The 19784-nt window shown below is 41.5% G+C and overlaps 1 protein-coding gene across 1 annotated transcript in view; it reads left to right on the top strand.

The window, feature by feature from the left end:
- Positions 1-19176, top strand: part of KCNK10 (potassium two pore domain channel subfamily K member 10) — a 98179-nt gene extending 79003 nt beyond the window's left edge. Inside the window, exons 5-7 of the mRNA XM_042440380.1 lie at positions 4851-5037; positions 13935-14077; positions 15830-19176. Of these exons, the coding sequence (XP_042296314.1) occupies positions 4851-5037; positions 13935-14077; positions 15830-16450 (951 nt within the window). The 3' untranslated portion in view covers positions 16451-19176. The remainder of the gene's footprint in view (positions 1-4850; positions 5038-13934; positions 14078-15829) is intronic.
- The last annotated feature ends 608 nt before the right edge of the window (positions 19177-19784 follow it).

Below are 19784 nucleotides of genomic sequence, written 5' to 3'. Positions count from 1 at the left end.
GACAAAATTTTCAAATGGAAGACACTTTTCTAAAAAAAAATGGAAGACACGCGAAAAAATTTGCTGATTTTTAAAAAAATGTTAATATAAATGCATGTTACTGAGGCTTCTATAGACAATTGCCCCCCAAAGGCCCCGGCAGCAATCGGCGGCAGGACCGGGCTGGGGCCGGTCCCAAGGCCTCGCTGGGCCGCATCCAGCCCGCGGGCCGCAGCTTGCCTACCCCTGCTTTAAGGGTTTCCTCTTTCCTGTTGAAATTGTCCAGGTATTTGTGGATTTCAATGGCTTCCCTGTGCATCCTGACATGGTAGTGGTTGGCATGGTCCAGAATTTCAGTGTTTTCAAACAGTATTTTGTGTCCAGGATGGTTAGTGGCATGTTCTGCTACTGCTGATTTTTCTGGCTGACCCAGTTTGCAGTGTCTCTCGTGTTCTTTGATTCTGTTTTTCACACTGTGTTTGGTGGTCCCTGTGTAGACTTGTCCGCAGCTGCATGGTATGCAGTAAACTCCTGCGGCTGTGAGAGGGTCTCTCTGGTCCTTGGCTGAACAAAACATTTGCTGGATTTTCTTCATCGATTTGTAAACCATTTGAAGGTTGTGCTTCCTCATCACTTTGCCTATTCTATCTGTGACTCCTTTGATGTATGGTAAAAATACCTTCCCTTTGGGTGGCTGCTTGTCTTCACTCCTCCAGATTTTCCTGGGCCTGGCAGCACTTCTGATGTCTGAGCTGGAATAACCATTGACCTGTAGAGCCTGGTCCAGGTGCTTCAGTTCATCTTCCAAGAAGTGGGGTTTGCAGATGCATTTTGCCCGGTCTACCAGTGTTTTGATTGTGCTTCTTTTTTGTCCTGGGTGATGGTTGGAGTTCTTGTGCAGGTATCTGTCTCTGTGTGTGGGTTTTCTGTATACTGTGTGACCCAAACGTTGGTTTGGTTTGTGGATGACTAGGACATCCAAGAATGGCAGTGTTCCTTCCTTTTCTTTTTCCACAGTGAATTGGATGTTGGGGTGGATGTTGTTCATATGGTTCAGGAACACAGCCAGATCTTCTTCTCCATGGCTCCAAATGGTGAATATACTATATGGTATATTTTTGTGCCTTGGATTTCTTTGCTGTGCTATATTTCTTCTGTTTCTTCACTGTTCTTTGTTAAAAAATAAACCCAGAGAAGAAAAACAGCCAGAGAAATTACAAGAAAGAGCAATAACTTGGGATGTTTAAAGCAAAACTGTGCTGCTGAGACCTGTGGGATATTATCCCCCCCCCCTTCCAGCTGCTATCAAGCTATTGACTGGATTTTTTTACATTCAAGTGACCTTTTTCGAACTGAGGAAATGCAGCTTCAGCTTCTTCAGACAAGAGCAATGGGGATATTCACTAGATGGTTGGATTGGTAACTGCCCAAATCACAGCTGGCATTTCCACAGGGAACATGGTAGAGAGAGCTTTCTGAAATTGTATTTCCTTTCCAGGTGATCTAATCTGAAATGAGATCACAGCTCTGCATGATAGCACTTTCCCAGCTTGGGAAGCTGATCTGAAACTTGAGAGGCTTAATTTTCCATTGAGGTGGTGTCTGGGACTCCTGGGAGTTGGAGTCAAATGACATCTAGAGGGCCACAGGTTTGCCATCTGTAATATTCATCCATGCTTTCATCTGTGGAATTCAAGGGAGAACATATATGGATTTTAACATGGTAAGACTGGCTTCTCATTAAGCAGGGGTGAGGTGTTTGCTTCAGGAGATGAAACATTGGGGGAAGGCAGACAACTGCCATTTCAACACTGTTGTGTGCCTTCAAGTTGTTTCTGGTTTATGGAGACCCTTGGTTTTCTTGGCCAGATTGGTGCAGAGGAGGTTTGCAATTGTCTTCCCCTGAGGCTAAAAGAGTATAACTTGTTCAAGGCCACCCAGTGGATTTCCATGGCTGAGTAGGGATTCAAATCCTGGTCTCCAAAGACGTAGGCCAACATTTAAACCACTACACCATTTCAGCACCAGCAATCATCAAAGTCACCCTGCCCACAATGCTTGGCTTTAGAGTAAGACCTGTTAGAGCCAGAACTCAGCAGTTCTGTGGATGCTCTGTACAACTACTACTACTGTCCCAAGAGCAAGTGGTTGAGTGAGTATGGGCACTGTAGTCAAAATGTGATTTCCCAAGCTCTCCTTACAGGATAAAATGTGGTAAATTACAGGGAAAATATGGGGTATAATTGCATGTCCCTTCATATAAACAAACCTCAACAGATCCACACCCATCTACATGGAAGAAAAATTAGTGAGAGGTATTATAGCCCAATTTTCTACCGACTAATCGATTGTATATGTGTAGGAATACTTTTATTTTTATTAAGAAGAGAAAATTCCATTGGCGAGCCTTTGTGTACAATCTGAAGTTTGTGTACAATTTAGACATAGTTTTATCATTGCAAGAGGGGATGGATCACAATCCAGCCAGTGTTAGACACACTGAACTTCCCAATAACTTCACTTGGAAAACTGAGCATGTTTGTTAAATTTCTCAATTAAAAAGAAGATGGCTGTAACATAGGCCCTGTCCAGATGGGCCAAAAAGCACATACTGAGTACATGCTAGGGTTGCCTGGGAGCGTCCTTTTCAGACGCTCCCTAACCCTAGGACATACTCAATATGTCAAAATGCTGGCGCCCTGTCTACATGGGCGCTGCCATTTTGACGTAACAGCCGTGTCACATCCAAACGGCGCGGCACGGCCATTACATACTAGTGCCGCTGAAGGACGCCTGTAGCATCCTTTCAGCAGCGCCGAAAGGAGTTCCTTTCATGGTATGTATCGATGGCGCAGCCTTTACATGGCCGCACCAGTGATACTGAAGAGAAAGGGGCCAAGCAGCCCCTTTCTCTCTCTCCCTGCCGCTGTTGGGTTGTCCTTGGGGGCGTGAAGCCCCAAAGATACCCCTTTCCAGGCCGCGGGGAAGCAGCGTTTTGCCGCTTCCCCGAGGCCTGGAAAAGCGGCGGATCTGAGCCTCCGGGGCTGCCGCTGTGGCAGCTCAGGCTCCAATCCGTCAGGGAAAGGGGCAGGTGCAGGCCGCCCCAAAGGGGCAGTCTGTATCCCGCCATAGTGTTCATTTTCACTCTACAAGTTATTATAATTATTTATAATCTGCCTGAAGCTAATGTAGGATACACAAGAGTGGGCAATCTATCTGCTATTCTTTCTCTTCCTCTGTCCTCGCATCACAAGCCTGTCCTCCCACCACAACCCTGTATGTTGGTCTAGATATATTGATAGTTATCATCAATACCAAGACTCTAACTGACTCTAACAGTGACTATGGCCCTTGTGGATGCTTCCAGGTCTATGATTCTATGATAACTTATTATGTCACTCTCAGTTTAAAAAAGTCTGCACAGTGTATCAAAGAGAAACAACATCAACATTAATATGAACAAGATAAAATAAAACAGTTGTATACCTTCAAGTCATGTCAGACTTATGGCAACACTGAGGTGAACTTATTACGGGGTCCTCTTGGCAACATTTGTACAGAGAGCATTTGCATTTGCTTTCCTCTGAGGCTGTGAGAGTGTGACTTGCCCAAGGCCATCCAGTGGATTTCCATGGCTTAGTGGTGATTTAAACCCTTGTCTCCAGCCCAGCACTCAAATTGCTACATCACACTGGCTTTTTCAAACAGCAGAAATTTGATTCAAACAAGTAAAGGAATTAATCAAAATGGATGACACCAAGTGAATAGCATAAACAAGGGCTAAGCAAATCAAAATGATCTTTACATGCCACTGAAGTAACATCAGGGTTGAAGCCTGCCAATTAAGTGTTGCTGAGGTGGGCATTGTACATTATGGTGTGATGACTATGAAGGCCCTCTTCTCAATCACCACCTTCCTAATTTCAAATGGAGGACATGCATCTATAATAACCTAGACTGAGAAATCTAAGCTTTAGTAAACTGGTATTATGTGGGACAAATAATGGGAGGCTTGAATAGAACAGAAAACTATTTGTTAGCTACCACCTTTAGGCAGAACTTTCCCTTTTCTTCCATCTTCTATTAACAGGTCATCATGATGGATCAGACCACAGAGTAATAGGTTTTAATATCTTGGGCCTTTCCAGGCAAAAGGGTAGAATTTGTTTCCACTTTTGTGTTATATAATGTAATCTTCTGTCCAGATCAGTGTGAGATATTGTAGAACTGCATTCTTGCTGTGGTGGTAAGAAATGTTGTACCCTGACAGATCTCATGTTTGTTCCACTTCAAAGTAGTAAACAGGCTGCCACTGTTGCAGAGAGTTTAGAAATACTGTTCATTTTTTATAAATGTGTATTTAAAAATCCTAGTCTCAAACAGCTTAAGAGCATAGCTAACAAAGGTTGCAAAGCATTCATAGTCCACCCCCCCCCCCCCCAATAGACCAAACCTCAAAACATGGCAAAAGGGAATGCATGAATCAAAGACTTAGGGAGAAAAAAGAATAGCAGGATCAAATGCCTTATGTTGGGTCTCAACAGACAGTACTACTCAGTCTTCTCCAGAATGGAGATGTTAGCTTTCCAAAAAATAAAAATAAAAAATAAAATAAAATAACCAGGAAGTTGGGGAGAAGATGCTGGGATAAACACATGGGGTCTGTATCTTTGTGTTGGCCCCACAAAACACATCTGCATCCACATCAAGAGTGCCAGAGTTTCAGTGTCTTTGCACATGCTACATTACATAGGCTGATGCTTGCGTTTTTGTTATTCCCAGATGCAAATCATTTTATGAATGGTTTTATGGAACTCAGTATTAGCAATTTACAGGTAATGTCTATCATTTCCCATCATTTTCTCTTGCAGAAAAAACAAGTGAGTCAGACAAAAATCCGTGTGATCTCAACTATTCTCTTCATCCTGGCTGGTTGCGTCGTTTTTGTTACTATTCCAGCAGTCAGTTTCAAATATATTGAGGAATGGTCGGCTCTGGACTCCTTTTATTTTGTAGTTGTCACTCTGACCACAGTCGGTTTTGGGGATTTTGTGGCAGGTGAGTTTTCTAAGTAAAAGAAGCCTGGTGGTATATTTGGGGGAATGGGGAGAGAATGGTGGCTACTCACATGAATTCACTGCTGTTGGGAGTATTTTGAAAGTAGAATTACACTTATTTTGAATGTATTTTGAAAGTACAGTGGATTCTTGTTATCTGCTGTGGTTACCCCCATGAATAACAAAATCTGTGTATGCTCAAGTCCCATTAAATACAGTGGCATAGCAAAATGGTGTCCCTTATATAAAATGGGAAAATCAAGGTTTGATACTTAAAATTTATACTTTTTTTTGAATATTTTCAAGACATGGATCCATGTATAAATAATCCATGGATAAGGAGGGCCAACTGTAGAGTAAAATAGAGTAAGTACTACTGGGTAGAACTTGTTTTGATTACCAAAAAGAATGTAACACATAGTTTGTCTACGTGGGACAAATAAATTGGTCTCGCCCCATGTCCTCACAGTGACCTATCTTCATGATGCAGTTCCAATCCCTGATTCGAGTGTGGACTATCTTCATCCAGTTTGGCACTGAATCCTCCTTATCCCTTCCTTAAACTGGATTTTAAAAATTTCCCTTTTGATTCTGAATTTGAAAGAAAATCCAGGGCTGTCTACAAATGCATCCCTACTGTGTTGCCTGTCACTGCTGTTGCTGGTGCAAGTCATTCCCTCTGGGGTCACAACAACGTGCCCAGTGCCAATAACAAGACTGGGTGTTGCATCGTAACCTCAGAGGGAGCTACTCACTCCAACAGCACTGGTGCCAGCTCACGAGACACAGTGGGAATCCATGTGTAGACAGCTGTCCAGTATTGCTACAGTGTGCAGACATAATGGGGGGGAGAGAGAACTGGGGCATCTTAGGGCCAGAATACTGTGGGAGCAGCCCAGAGTATTCTGGCTGGTGTAGACAAGCCCACAATCCAGCTAAGTGCAATGAGTGCTTCAAAGCTGGCTTCTGCCAAAGTATTCTCAGTTAAATGAGAAATCATATTTGGAATTTTTTACTTGGTCCAGGCCAAACTCCAAGGCAGATGGGATCTGTTTCTGGCACAAATGAGATAAGATGTCGGAGGGAGGCGAGAGGGTGGTGGTAGGCTAGCTCAAAACATTTGCTGCCTGAGGCAGAGAAGAATATGGTTCCAAACATATCCCAAATCAAGTCGCTTCATACTCTAAACCAGCTAGATATCACAAAATTACAAACCTCAGAATTCCATATAACTGAGTCAAGGTAGTTAAAGTAGTGTCAAACTGGATTATTTCTGCAGTATGGATACACCCCTTGTTTTACTGGCAGTAAAAACAGTGCAATCACAAGTTTCATGCATTCCAAAAGTGATTTCAGAGTGATTCTTATTAATGATAGGGTGGCCCTAGTTGTTACTCAGATAGCATGTGAGGTTGGGATAGGCAACTGCAGGGGTCAGAGACTATCCCCCCCCCAACCACTGGTGCACTGTACTGTCATATTTTGGTGTACTGGATGTGATATCATGCTATTTTTGGCTGCCATTTTGGCTAAGTTTTGACTCTATTTTGTTTGGGGGCTTTTAGTGAAGCATGGAGGCTTCTGGGGGGCTAGGGGAAGTAATCTCCAAAATTTGCAGCCAGATTTGGATCAACTTGGTTGGTTTGGGGGCAAAGAAATTACTCTGAAAATAAGCATAACTTTAAAAAGTTGGGGGCTTTAAGAAACTTCATGGAGGCTTCAGATGCTACACTTTGCCCATCCCTGCTGTAAGGCAAGACAACATGTTGGTGTTACTACTTTCGGCATCACATTTCTTACACTGTAGAATCAAGTCTGGAGCAACTGTTATATGGACCCAGACAGGGCTTCCCTTGGTTTCTGAAGCCACTTGCTCTAAGCAGATTGATGAGTTGGTGTACCCTTTGCAGCCATTATTAGCAAGGTGTTGCAGCACAAGAAACTAAATACCTTAATCCTGCAGATGCTTCGGGGAGCCCTGGTGGCATAGTGGTTAAATGCTGGTACTGCAGCCACAGCGTTGTGAGTTCAATCCCAGAGGGCTCCAGGTTGACTCAGCTTTCCATCCTTTCGTAGGTGGGTAAAATGAGTACCCAGCTTGTTGGAGGCAATTGGCTAACACATTGTAAACCACTCACAGAGTGCCGGGTTCACTATGAAGTGGTATAGAAATGTAAATGCTATTGCTGTTGCTAGTATGGGTGCGTAAGGCACCTGAGGGATCATGCTGCTTCTGCTCCTGATTGCAATGTCCCAATGCCTTTTAGCCATTTTCTTTCCTGACTCAAAACCCATGGTTGTCCAAGCAGGTCTTTCAAAAGACTAAAATCCCACAATAGATTGTTCAGAGGGAGGAAGTATGGCTCAATTTAAGCTACCCATGATTCCCCTCCCAAATCTTGCTGGTAAGATTGGAAGGTAATGTAGAACGGCTCTGTGGAAGAAGAGGAAATTTGTGAAAAATGAAAACAAACACCTAAGATATTAAAGAAGTTAATTTTTCACCCAGTCTATCAGCCAAAATGTGCTGCATGGTATTCACAATTGGGAAACAATGGGATCTAAACAAGACATACATGTTAACGGAATGTTTTTTATTTCATGCATAATATTTTTAAGAATGACAATTTTCTAAAATAAAAGTAATGTTTTAGGTTTCAAAAAATCTAAATGTAGTAATTTAAGAATGATCCCAAGTATAACTAATAGCTGTCTGTCCAAACAACTATAATATCCCAAAAAAGGATATCAATATTTAAAATCAAATGGGCTGCAGCTTTCAGCTGGGCAAAACCTATAAATTATGTTCTCTATCTTTAATAGAATTTTTGGCCCTGCACCTTTATCATTTTAGAAATCTTGTACTGGATGCAAAAGATGAATGAGGCGTGTGCCATAAAGAGGTTGTGCACTTGCTGAAATGAGAACACAACAGTATTAAGATGTAAATCTCTGTACCTGTCAACTACCAATAAACTAATGTCTCAGTTTAAGCGGGGGGTGAAAGGGAAAAGCCATGCCACCCCCCCCCCCCCCCGTTGCTCTGAGAAGACAGTTTGAATCTGAGCTAAGCTGAGCTGAATACAAAGCATTTGTTAGATTAGTAACGGAAGATAATGGCAAGGAAAAACAGATTTTGGAAGTTACCTTTTGTACTGCGATTCCAACAATACTCTAGCAAGTGTGGTCTGTGGCCTAGAGATTCTGGGAATTATAATCCAAAGGCAAGCAAGCTCCATCAGGCCTTGGCTGGAAAGAAGAAGGCACTCCCTCTCTCCACCATCATCCAGAGGGAGAGAAAGAAGAAGAGCCCTCCCTCCATCCCATCTGTCATCATCTGGCCTGGGAGAGAGTAAAAAGGCAGGGCCAGCTCCATCAGGTCTGGCCTCGATTAAGAAGCAGAGCCCTCCCTCCAGTCCATCTGCCTTGGTCCAGGCCTCAGAGGGAGTGAAGAAATGCTGGACCTGATCCCCTTCCCCACCACCATTCCCTTTTCCTTTTGTGTTGTGTCTTTTTAGATTGTAAGCCTGAGGGCAGGGAACTGTCTGACTAAAAGGTTGTATGTACAGCGCTGTGTAAATTTACAGCGCAATATAAATAAAACTTAATAATTATAAATAATAATGAGCTCTGGGGGTGGTGGTGGTGGTGGGATGATTGAATTCATGCCTGTTTTGTGACTTCCATAATGCATCTATTTAGTCACTAGTGGAAACAGAAATCTGCACAAGGTCACCTATTGGTATATGATCAAGGAAGGGACTCCAGCATTCTTGTCATCTTTGAGTGCAATCCATTATTCATCGCAGCTATAAGATCTCCATTCATTTCAGTTGGCTTGCTGAAGAATGCTGTGAGGGAAGGAAGCACAGCAAGCAAGATTAGGAAATGGCTTGTCCTGTCTGATCTTCTTCCACCATTGCAAGCATCACCTCTATTAACCTTAATGTGGAATTACAAATGTGCCTAATTGAGGATGGAGCCCTAATCAGAGGGAGAGAAAGTGTGCAGTGCAGGGACGTAGCCAGGATTTTGGGAAGAAGGTGTCCAGACTAAGTGCCACCATTACAGTGGGGCTTGGGCGTGGTGGTGTGGTGGCATGCACCATTCATTGTATCTAACGGAAGGGGGCAGACCCCACAGACCCCCCCCCCCCCCGGCTACATCCCTGTACAGTGGATAAGATCCTACATTCCCACTTTTTCAAATGTTTTTAAAATGTCTCACTCTTTCTCTCCTCCTCCCACTTTCCCCCTTTGTCCCCAGCTTACTTCAGTCGCTGACAATTGATTTCAAACTGGGAGAGGAGAAGTGGAGGTGAAATTCTGCCCTTCCCAGTTGACTCCGGGAAAAGCAAACTGCTACAGACACTTCTAGCTTATGTGTTCTTCCCCATTCACAATGTTTGCTGTTTTGACCACACTGTGTTGTTGCTTGACCACATATTTCCCAGTTTTCAGCTGTGAAATGTTGGAGGGTATGGTGCATAGTATTGTACTGTTAAAATGCATTATAAGTTAGACAAAAACAATAAACAATGTAAAGGATTTGCAGGATGCTAATGGCCAACACTACTGTGGTGCTCACATCATGACTTGATGGACTAAGCCATTTTCTTGTTTTTAATGCGTATGCTTTTAAATTGCTTCAGGCCTAAGCATACTTGCTAGAAAATAAAGGTCCCAGTGAAACTAAAAGCCAGGAAGCATTTACTGTATAGTATGTTTTCCCAGAGGAACTGCTACAACTATTCTCAAGACTTGCCTTCCTCTGAACTTTATGAACTGGTCACTGAACAGATTAAGGGATTTATTGGTGAGGAATCAGTCATAATTTGTATGATACTAGATGGATTTAGGTGCCCTGTCACCAGTCCAATTATACGTTTATCACTGCATAAAATCCAGTTAGTCTACTGGTGCCTCCTCCTGTGAGCGGAACAGATTCCCCTTTTGCCTTCACCCCACATCTCTCCTAAGGGACCAGGTTTGGGTGTGTGCAAGAGGAGATGGAAGGAGAATACAAGAAATACAAGATTAGTTCATCATGTAGACATATTCCTATTGGCAGCTATTTGTCTTTGGGAAAAAGAGTCAAAACCTTTCTACCCCTCATGGTCTACATGATAAGGGAAGGATGCTGTCAACTTTGCTTGTTCCCAAAGCAACAGATGAGTATCAAGCTAATACTTCCCTGCCTCTCTTCCCAGTTGAAACAAGAGTAGAGTAAATCCCAGTGTTATGTACAATTCCTGTTCTATATATCTTCCCATTTGGAACGGGGAGGGAATTGCAGAAGAGGGAGGTGCTGCTTCCTGGATTAGACTCACAGACCAAAGGTTACATTTCCGTAAGTGTTAAGCAAGTTCTAAAAAGCATAGATATCCTCTCCTGTCATTTATTTGAGAATTTGAAAGCATCAGGCTATCAAGTGCTGATTCTAAGTGGTTTGTTCAAATCTACCCATTTAGTTATACAGACAGTCTTGGGCTGTTGCCATACTGCAGAATTAATGCAGTTTGATATTGCTTTCACTGCCATGGCTCCATCCTATGGAATCCTGGGATTTATAGTTTGTTGTGGCATCAGAACACTCTGACAGAAAAGGCTAAATGTTTCACAAAACTACAGATGCTAGAATTCCATAGCATTGAGCTATGGCAGTTAAAGCACTGTAACTGCATTAATTCTGCAGAGTGGATGCAGCCTGTTATCTGGGCACTCTGAGCGGTGATTCACATGCACATCCCATTGTGCCACATGGTGGCAGTGGCAGGAGCACAGGTCACCCCCTCTGAAGCTGAAAACAAGGCATCCAGCATTTATTATCTGGTTGGACCCCTCATTCTGACCTCAGAGGGAGTGACTTACATCAACTCTGGCAGGCAGCACAGCAGGATGTGTTGTAAACAGCTGCCCAATATTCTTCTGGAGAGCTTTGGATTTTTTGGGAAGATCTGGAGCAAAATGGGATTTTTAAAAATCCATTTTAAGGTTGGTATAACACACATTCAGTGCTGAACTGGCCATATGTTGTCAGGACAGCTTGCACCAGAACAGGGGATAGGGCCCTGCATCATCTGGACTGATCACTTTGAGAATGGAGAGAGGATATGTTATTTGGCCCATGAAGATATGGCCTGGGTCTCCCTTGGAAAAGCTATTGGTAAAAATGTAGATGACAAAGTACCGCAAAGGGTTCAATCAGTAGGCAAAGACTGCTGATTTACACAAGTCTTTTGTGTTTATTAATCTGGAAAAATAATAATAATAATAATAATAATAATAATAATAATAATAATAATAATATTTATTTGTATACCGCCCTGTGGCGAACCAATCCGGGCGGTTGACAACAGTGATTATAACAGAGTAAAATATAAATTTAAAAACATTATAATCCCTCCCTCCTTATAAAAGTATTAAAAAATATGACAGATTAAAAACACAATATCAAAACATAAAATATAGTTAAAACAAACTAAAAACCCTGGTGTCCCTCTGGAGATCCTCAACCATCACTGAAGATGGGGCCACGAGAGGAAAGAGGGGATCAGGGAGGCCAGGCCGGGATGGTTAATCTGGAAAGGCCTGCCGGAAGAGATCCGTCTTGACAGCTTTTTTAAAGCTGTCTAATGATGTCAACTGACGGATCTCATCCGGCAGGTCGTTCCAGAGTTTGGGGGCGACAGCAGAAAATGCCCTCTGGGAGGTCGCCGCAAGCCTAGATTTTAGAGGCTGCAGTAAGTTCCTCCCAGAGGACCGGAGAGCGCGGGGAGGATTATATGGGAGGAGGCGGTCCCTGAGATAGCTTGGACCCAAGCCATTTAGGGCTTTAAAGGTAATAACCAACACCTTGTACTGGGCCCGGAAGCTAATAGGCAGCCAGTGGAGGGACCTCAGAACCGGAGTAATGTGTGCAATTGTACTGCTGATAAATATGATGGTGGCTGGAAGAAAGGCAAAGGATTAAATTGAACAGGAAGTGGATGGAATTACTGCCCTTTTACTGCCTGCTTTGTCTGTGCAACAGATCACCTTTTTCTGCTTTATGGTGAGTTTTCCACTGGGACATGTGTGATGAGAACAACCTCCCTGCATCATAGCAGCAAGAGCACCACCACTTGCCCTTTCTTGTATGTTGAAAGCCATAAAGCTATATAGCAACCCATAGTTGAGAGACGTTTGAAATCAGAAACGATATTTGGGTCTCTGCCAATATTTTATGCTTCAGTTTTTATGTGTGTTCTCAATCATTGTAAGCACATTCCAGCATAGGCTACACAAAATGCACTTTAGGGCTTCATTGCAATGTATCAGATTGCTAACAGCCTGTAAAAATGCAAAAGCTCAGAGGGTGATGGAGAACTAGGGGAAAAACTGAACCATGGCAGCATACTAAAAAAAAAATTATGAGTATTTGCTGCAGCCATTTCTAAAGAAATTGCATTAACAGCATTATTCTAGTTGTGTCTATTCAGAAGTCCCAGTGAGACTTATCCCAGATACATGTATATAATCCTGTATACAGTACACTTATTTGGGGATAATACCCATTTAACTCAATGGAATTGACCTCTGAGGAGACATGGACAGGATTTTGCTTTGGTTGGTGTTCTCAAAAAATAAACATGCGTGCACATGCATGAGATACAAACAGGCAGCTTGGAAAGGGGAGATTTTAATTTGTTGTATTGGTTGTTAATCAAGCTTTAAATTTAATGGTCGTAGGAAAAATATGTGATGAAATATAGATCCAGCATTTGCATTTCTGAACTGTCAACATGAAGAGGGGGCCTTGTGTGATTGTGTCTTGTATGCCTTACAATACAGTTGCTTTTCTGACATACTTTAGTAGTAAGAATTTTGCCTTTTTCCTGCTTTTCAAAAACCAAAATATCTGCTATGATGGATGGGACTGATGAGAATTCAGTCCAACAACAGTTGGAAGACCAGAGGTTCCCTACCTCTCTGCTAAAGCATAGTGGAAAAAAATTGTTTAGATGAACAAGCAAATGAACAAGTCTGCTATGGCTGCAAAAAAGAAAACAAGTAATCAGAGTTAATTTTATACTCAGATAGTTTTTCCATATGCTGGCTCTTTCATTAATCAGAATGGACACTGCAGTCAAGAAATCAGAAGACTAGTACACGGAAAGCAGCTGTAAAGGAACCAGACAAGATGTAAAGTTATCTAATTTAATATCAAAGTCTGAGTTGTCAATGCCATTCTATTTCCCATTTCTATATATGGTTGTGAAAGTTGGACAGTGAAGAAACCTGACAGGAAGAAAATCAACTCATTTGAAATGTGGTGCTGGAGACGAGTTCTGTGTATATTGTGGACTGCTAAAAAGACAAATCAGTGCGACCTATAGCATGAGAAGACATGATTCAGTAGAAAAGACAGTAATGCTTGATAAAGTAGAAAACAGTAGAAAAACAGTAGAAAAACAGGATGACTACATTACAGATAAATCAAGGCCCTCTCTATCCACAGATTTTTTTTGTCCATGGATCCAAATATCCACAACTTGAAAATATTCAACAATCACACACACACACATTCCAAAAAGCAAACCTTGATTTTGCCATTTTATATAAGCAAAACCATTTTACTATGCTATTGTATTTAATGGAACTTCGGCATCCACGGATTTTGATATCCCCACAGGGTCCTAGAACCAAATCCAGAGGATACCAAGGGCCCACTGTAGTACAAATTTACTAAGGGTGACACACACCACCAATTTTTTTTTTTTTTTTGTGATGGGGGAGTGGACTGTAGACATAGAAATGATGTAGTGTGCTTGCACCTTGAAATGTGTCTGTATCTAAATAATTCCTGAATATGTATCAAACATTATTGCCTTGGGTTTTTTCTCCTCTCCTTCCACAGGAGGAAATGCTGAAATCCCTTACCGAGAGTGGTATAAGCCCTTGGTATGGTTCTGGATCCTTGTAGGCCTTGCCTATTTTGCTGCTGTCCTCAGCATGATTGGAGATTGGTTACGGGTTCTTTCAAAGAAGACTAAAGAAGAGGTAACTAGTGATAAATGACTGATTTAACAGGTTTTTCTGTGAAAAAATTGTTGTTAATACTGGTTTGGGTTATGCTTGTTTCTTTGTCTCATTCATTTAGTAGAGGGATGAGAAACACATCACCATGCTGCTGAAATTGAGCAGCAAATTGTGATACTGAATTTTATTGTTGTTGTTCTATGTCTTCAAGTCCTTTCTGACCTATGGCAACTCTCAGGAGAACCTAACACAGAGTTTTCTTGCCAAAATTTGTTGAGAGCGGGGTTTGCCTTTGTCTTCCTCTGAAGTTGAGAGAGTGTGGCTTGCTCAGGGTCAACCGGTGGGTTTCTGTGGCTGAGTGAGGATTCAAACTCTGTTGTCTAGAGTCATAGTCCAGCGATCAAACTACTACACCATACTGCCATCAAATCAAGGCATGGAGCTTTGAGATATCTCCATGAAGCCTGTGGGCTACATCTTGTCTCCCCCCATTGATTTAGAAAATGCATAGCCTATGCTTCCACTGCTAAAAGCAATTCTCAGAATGGCTCATAACAAATTTAAAGGTAATTTAAATGTATGATACATGTCATCAGTAAAACAAAGGCTCCCTTTGTAGACTGAAACAACATTAAAACACATCCAAATTAGCAGTACAAAATTGAAGTCGGAAGACTGAGAGCCAGCCTAAGATCTGGAGAAGATAATGTAAGACAGGTGAAAAGTTAAGATGAAAATAGCAATAGCATAATGGTTTGAGTGTTGGACTATTACTCTGGAGATCAGAGTTTGATTCCCAGCTCATCCATGAAACCCACTGGGTGACCTTGGGCAAGTCACATGCTCTCAGCCTCAGGGGAGGCAATGGCAAATCTCCTTTGAACAAATCTTGCCAAGAAGACCCCATGATAGGTTCACCTTAAGGATGCCATAAGTCAGAAATGACTTGAAGGTACAGAACACACACAAAGCAATGACCCAGCCCTCCAGAGAAAATTCTGAAGTTTAGGAACAATCACAAAAAGGCTCCCTCACACTTTTTAAGCAGTCTGGCCCTAGTCAAGTTGGGATACAGGGAACTTCATCACTGAATCTACTTAAATTGCTTTTGAGTAGTCTGTCTGGAGGCACTTAGTAAAGCTGTAGTATTGATCCTATGAGGTGAAAGAATGAACCAAGAATTGACTGAATCTTAGTGCACTTTGATGATCAAAGCATTTATCATGGTTTTCAAAAAGAAAGGTCCATGTATGTTTTCAGGACTGTTTCCAGGAAATCCATTTTATGGAACAAATAAATACTCTGCCCCCAAGAATCTCAATGTATAACTGAAGACTGCTGCATAAGCAGATTTACTTCTCCTGCTATGTCCATTCATTCTTATTCTGCCAGTTATTTTTTAAATCAGGTACCCTACATAAAAATAGTCCTTATGCTTAGGATTATGCTGTCATTGTACATTAGAGCTTTGTAATAACAATGGGTTCCATAGGGAAGTCCTATGCTTTTTATAGCCGTGGAGAAAGGAGGCAGTTTGCTCATATGGTTTTTCTTTTGGCTTTAAATGCATTACTTTAAATTATATTAATGGAAGTCAGGACGTAGACAAGAAACTGGTGAGTGTAGCTTTTTTAATTGACCTACAACTGTGGGAGTTCCTTTTTAAAGAACAACAACACATGATTGCTTCTTTAATTGTTATTATTGGTAATTATCCTGACCTTTCCTCAGCTTTCTCTCTCTTTTCAACTTTTATATACTTCTCCCACTAAGGTTGGTGAAATAAAAGCCCATGCAGCTGAATGGAAAGCCAATGTGACTGCAGAGTTCAGGGAAACCCGGCGGCGGCTGAGTGTGGAGATCCATGACAAGCTCCAAAGGGCGGCTACCATCCGGAGCATGGAGCGCCGGCGCCTTGGGCTGGACCAGAGAGCCCACTCATTGGACATGCTCTCCCCAGAGAAGCGCTGCGTCTTTGCTGCCTTGGACAGTGGCCACTTCAAGGCTTCATCTCAGGAAAGCATTAACAACAAACCGAACAACTTGCGCCTTAAAGGTTCGGAGCAGTTGAGCAAGCATGGCCAGGGGGCATCGGAGGATAACATCATCAACAAATTTGGCTCTTCATCCAAGCTGACCAAGAGGAAAAACAAAGACCTTAAAAAGAGCATCCCGGAAGATGTGCGGAAAATATATGAGACGTTTAGGAACTATTCCTTGGATGAAGAGAAGAAAGAGGAGGATTCTGAGAAAGTGTGTCATTCGGACCACTCTAGTACTGCTGTCCTCACCGACTGTATTGAGCAACACTTGGGTTTGGAGAACGGAATGATCCCCAGTGAAACCAAAGAAAGGGAACATGAAAACAAATCATTACTTGAAGACAGGAATTAAATGTAAAAACTCTCTTTGACTGTCTAAAGAACCAATGTTAGTCTTTTATACATGTACATGATATATAGATAGCTAGGTAGATATATGTATCAAGACATGTGCCTTATACAAACTCCAAATTCAGTCTGAATTACATAGCATCCTAGAATATTTCACTGTGCCATAATGACCGAAGCTTGCTCTGCCAAAAGAAATCACAGATAAAACCCTGGAGAATGGCATCTAAGGGTGGAATACTGACAACATCGTCCTACATATTTGCTTACCATGGGAAACCTCAAAGTGCCATGGTAATACAGCTGAGAAGGTGAACAGCAGTGGCAGGAATGTATGAGAGCAAAGGCAGACGTCTTAGAAGAGCATTTGGGGTCATGAGGAAAGAAGGCCTCCATTTGTCTTTGCAATGAACCACAAGTTCCTTCTCTCCCTTTTAAATAAAAAATGCAAAATTATGGGGTGAACTGTCAGTAAGGCAGTTTTTACAGTTCAACATAGGATCCAAATATTATTTAATATTGTATTAAAACAAATAAACAATTGAATTAGCTTTCAGTAATCAAAAAACATAAGAATATTATGTTCGCATATGAGGAAGCCACTGATGCCACTGAAACAGTGATGAAAATAGAGCAGGATGCTTTTTACAGGGGAAAGAAAAGAAAATCCACAAAAACAATACATTGTGAATACATACTTATCATAACAAATGAAAAAAATTAAAAATAGGGGAAAAAGAAAACGAAAACACTTTACCCTTGGAAGAACTAAATAATCCAAGGGGGGGGGGGACTTCAGAACTTTAAAAGCTGCTTATTTTTTAAGGGAGGGGAAAATATCATAATCTTGTGCTTGGTTCCATAAACAGTGAGCCACTTTCCTTTTTATAAATTTTGCGTTCACACTTTGTATCACTGAAGAGTTTCAGTTTTAAAGCTGTAATTTTATGAAGGTAGAAAACAAAGCATTTGCATGTTGTCAAACGTTTGCTATTCCCTGTAGCAAAATTTGAATTCTTAAAAAAGAGAGAGAGAAAGAAAGAAAGAAAGAAAGAAAGAGCTAGAGAGAGATAAGTGCATATACAATGTAAAGTCAAAAGAGCAGGGTAACCTTCAAACTCAGGGCTCTGTGTCTCTGTTGGCATTTAGGGTTAAAGTAGGAAAGAAAATTCCCCTCAATATTCCAGAAAGGTGGTTATGATAAAATATGATGAAATGTTTTAAATGCATATAGCTTTAAGTGCCATTAATAACATCATAATTGTGCAACTGTCTAATCACATATTTTGGCAAATATGCTCCTTTAAAGTTTTACATTTCTTTCCCACTCACTTTAGTCTTCCTTCCTTCCCTCCAACCCTCCCTTCTTCTCACTCTCCTTCCTTCCTTCCTTCCTTCCTTCCTTGCTTGCTTGCTTCCTTTCATTCCTATCTTCCTTCCATAGAAGCTAAGAAATATTTTTCTTTTTCTCAAACCAAATGACAAATGGACAAGGGAAAAACACCCTCATGTTTTATATTCATTGTTGTATACTTGCTGTGTGGACATAGAAAGCACAAATGGCTTCAGACTTGAAAATGAATGTTAAATGAAGAGGCTAAGAGAAAATGAATGGGAGTTACATACAGTGCTGGACTCTTGTGTACATTTGTATGTTTAAGAAAGAGTATGGTGCATTGCTGGTGCTCATTTAAAAGCCAAACATACTTCGAATACATGTTGAAGTTCACATATGTTCAAACAATCCTTTGGATATCATTCAGAGGACATCCTTTAAGCACTGTAATCCATTTGTCCCAGGCTGTTCAAAATTGACCAAACCTGTTGCAACACTTTACATTCTCTTACTTTCATAAGTTTAGCCAAGCATAATTTATCAAGATAATACCACCAAGAATAGTTTGTGTGATCTCATCTTGAAATCACAGGGCCCTTTTACACGATGGAATATAGCACTATGATTCTATTCTAACTAATATGGTTCCATCCTGTGGAATCCAGGGATTTGTGGTGTTTAACGCTTCTCAGACAGACAGCTATAGTTCTTTGCCAGACAACATGACCCAGGATTCCAAAGGATGTAGCCATAGCAGTTAACCTGGAATCATAGTGCTGTAATTCTGTAATGTGAAAGGGGTCTGGTTAAGACAGTTAATGGCAGCAAGTGTGCAACATGATTAACTTTGACCTCACACTCTGCCCCCAGTAGTTTGGATGTAGGAAAACTCCAGTATATGACTTTGAGAAGTGATTGATGTGGATTTTTATTTGTCTGTGAGGCCCTTGCTAAGGCAACTGTGATCTTGAACCGGTGACTTTTCCTTCTCTCTATCCTCAATGTATGGGGTGAGGGATTTCAGTTTGTGCAGTAAAAAGCAAGTCTGGTCTCCTCTCAAATGTATTGTTTACTGTGTTACACAGAATGTAATGGTAGTAACTAAGAATCAAGCCCTCCTCCTCATGTCTGTAAAATCCTGCCTATAATATGCAAATTCTTAAACTGTTTGTTGGTCACATTAAGATGGAACTGAAAGTGTGGCTTGCCCAGTGTGTTTGCATGGCTGAATGGGGATTTGTAGCCAATACTCAAACCACTAAACCACCAGCGGTTCCCACCCTGTCCTCTGTGGAGCCCTTAGGGCTCCGTGAATCAAAAAGTTTGGGAACCCCTGCACTAAACCATGCTGGCTCTTGTGGTGTACTGTTTCTTATTCTGTATTACAAGTAAGGTCTGGCTTCTTATCAGTGGGTCATTAAGTACCTTGCTATTAATTGTTTGGAGATGAGCCACTATATAAATGACAAAAATAACTGCAGCCTCTTGGATGGATTTGGAGATGTAAACTGTTCACATTTGGTGGGGATAAAATGATCAACATGGACACATCTATTCAAGTAAAGAGTTGGAGAACTCAAGATTAATATGAATGAAGATCACAATGCTGTTTATGTTTAATATGAAGTAAATCTCACTTGGTTCCATGGGCTTTCTTCACAGGAAATGGGTTTAGGATTGTAAAGAAAGCAAAACCTGGGGAGGACACAATAGAATCCACAGAAGAAATAGAAGATACAGCTCAAGGTGCTCTACTGATGGAGGTTTAATTAGTTTAAAAACAGGGCCCAGATGTTTATTCATCACTAAGACATACTGAGTTCAATGGAAATTATTCTCAAGGAGACGGGTATAGACTTGCAGCCTAGGTCTGTTATCTAACAGATATCTCTCTGGAAGTGTGTTCCATTCAATACAGTGGGACTCAGGGTGCATCTACACTGCAGAAACAATGCAATTTAACTGCCATGGCTCCATCCTGTAGAATCTTGGGATTTGGAGT

This window comes from Sceloporus undulatus, chromosome 1 (genome assembly GCF_019175285.1).
Source record: "Sceloporus undulatus isolate JIND9_A2432 ecotype Alabama chromosome 1, SceUnd_v1.1, whole genome shotgun sequence".
Lineage (NCBI taxonomy): Eukaryota > Metazoa > Chordata > Lepidosauria > Squamata > Phrynosomatidae > Sceloporus > Sceloporus undulatus.
The sequence above is the reverse complement of the archived record's forward strand: the minus strand, read 5'-3'. Positions and strand labels throughout refer to the sequence as shown.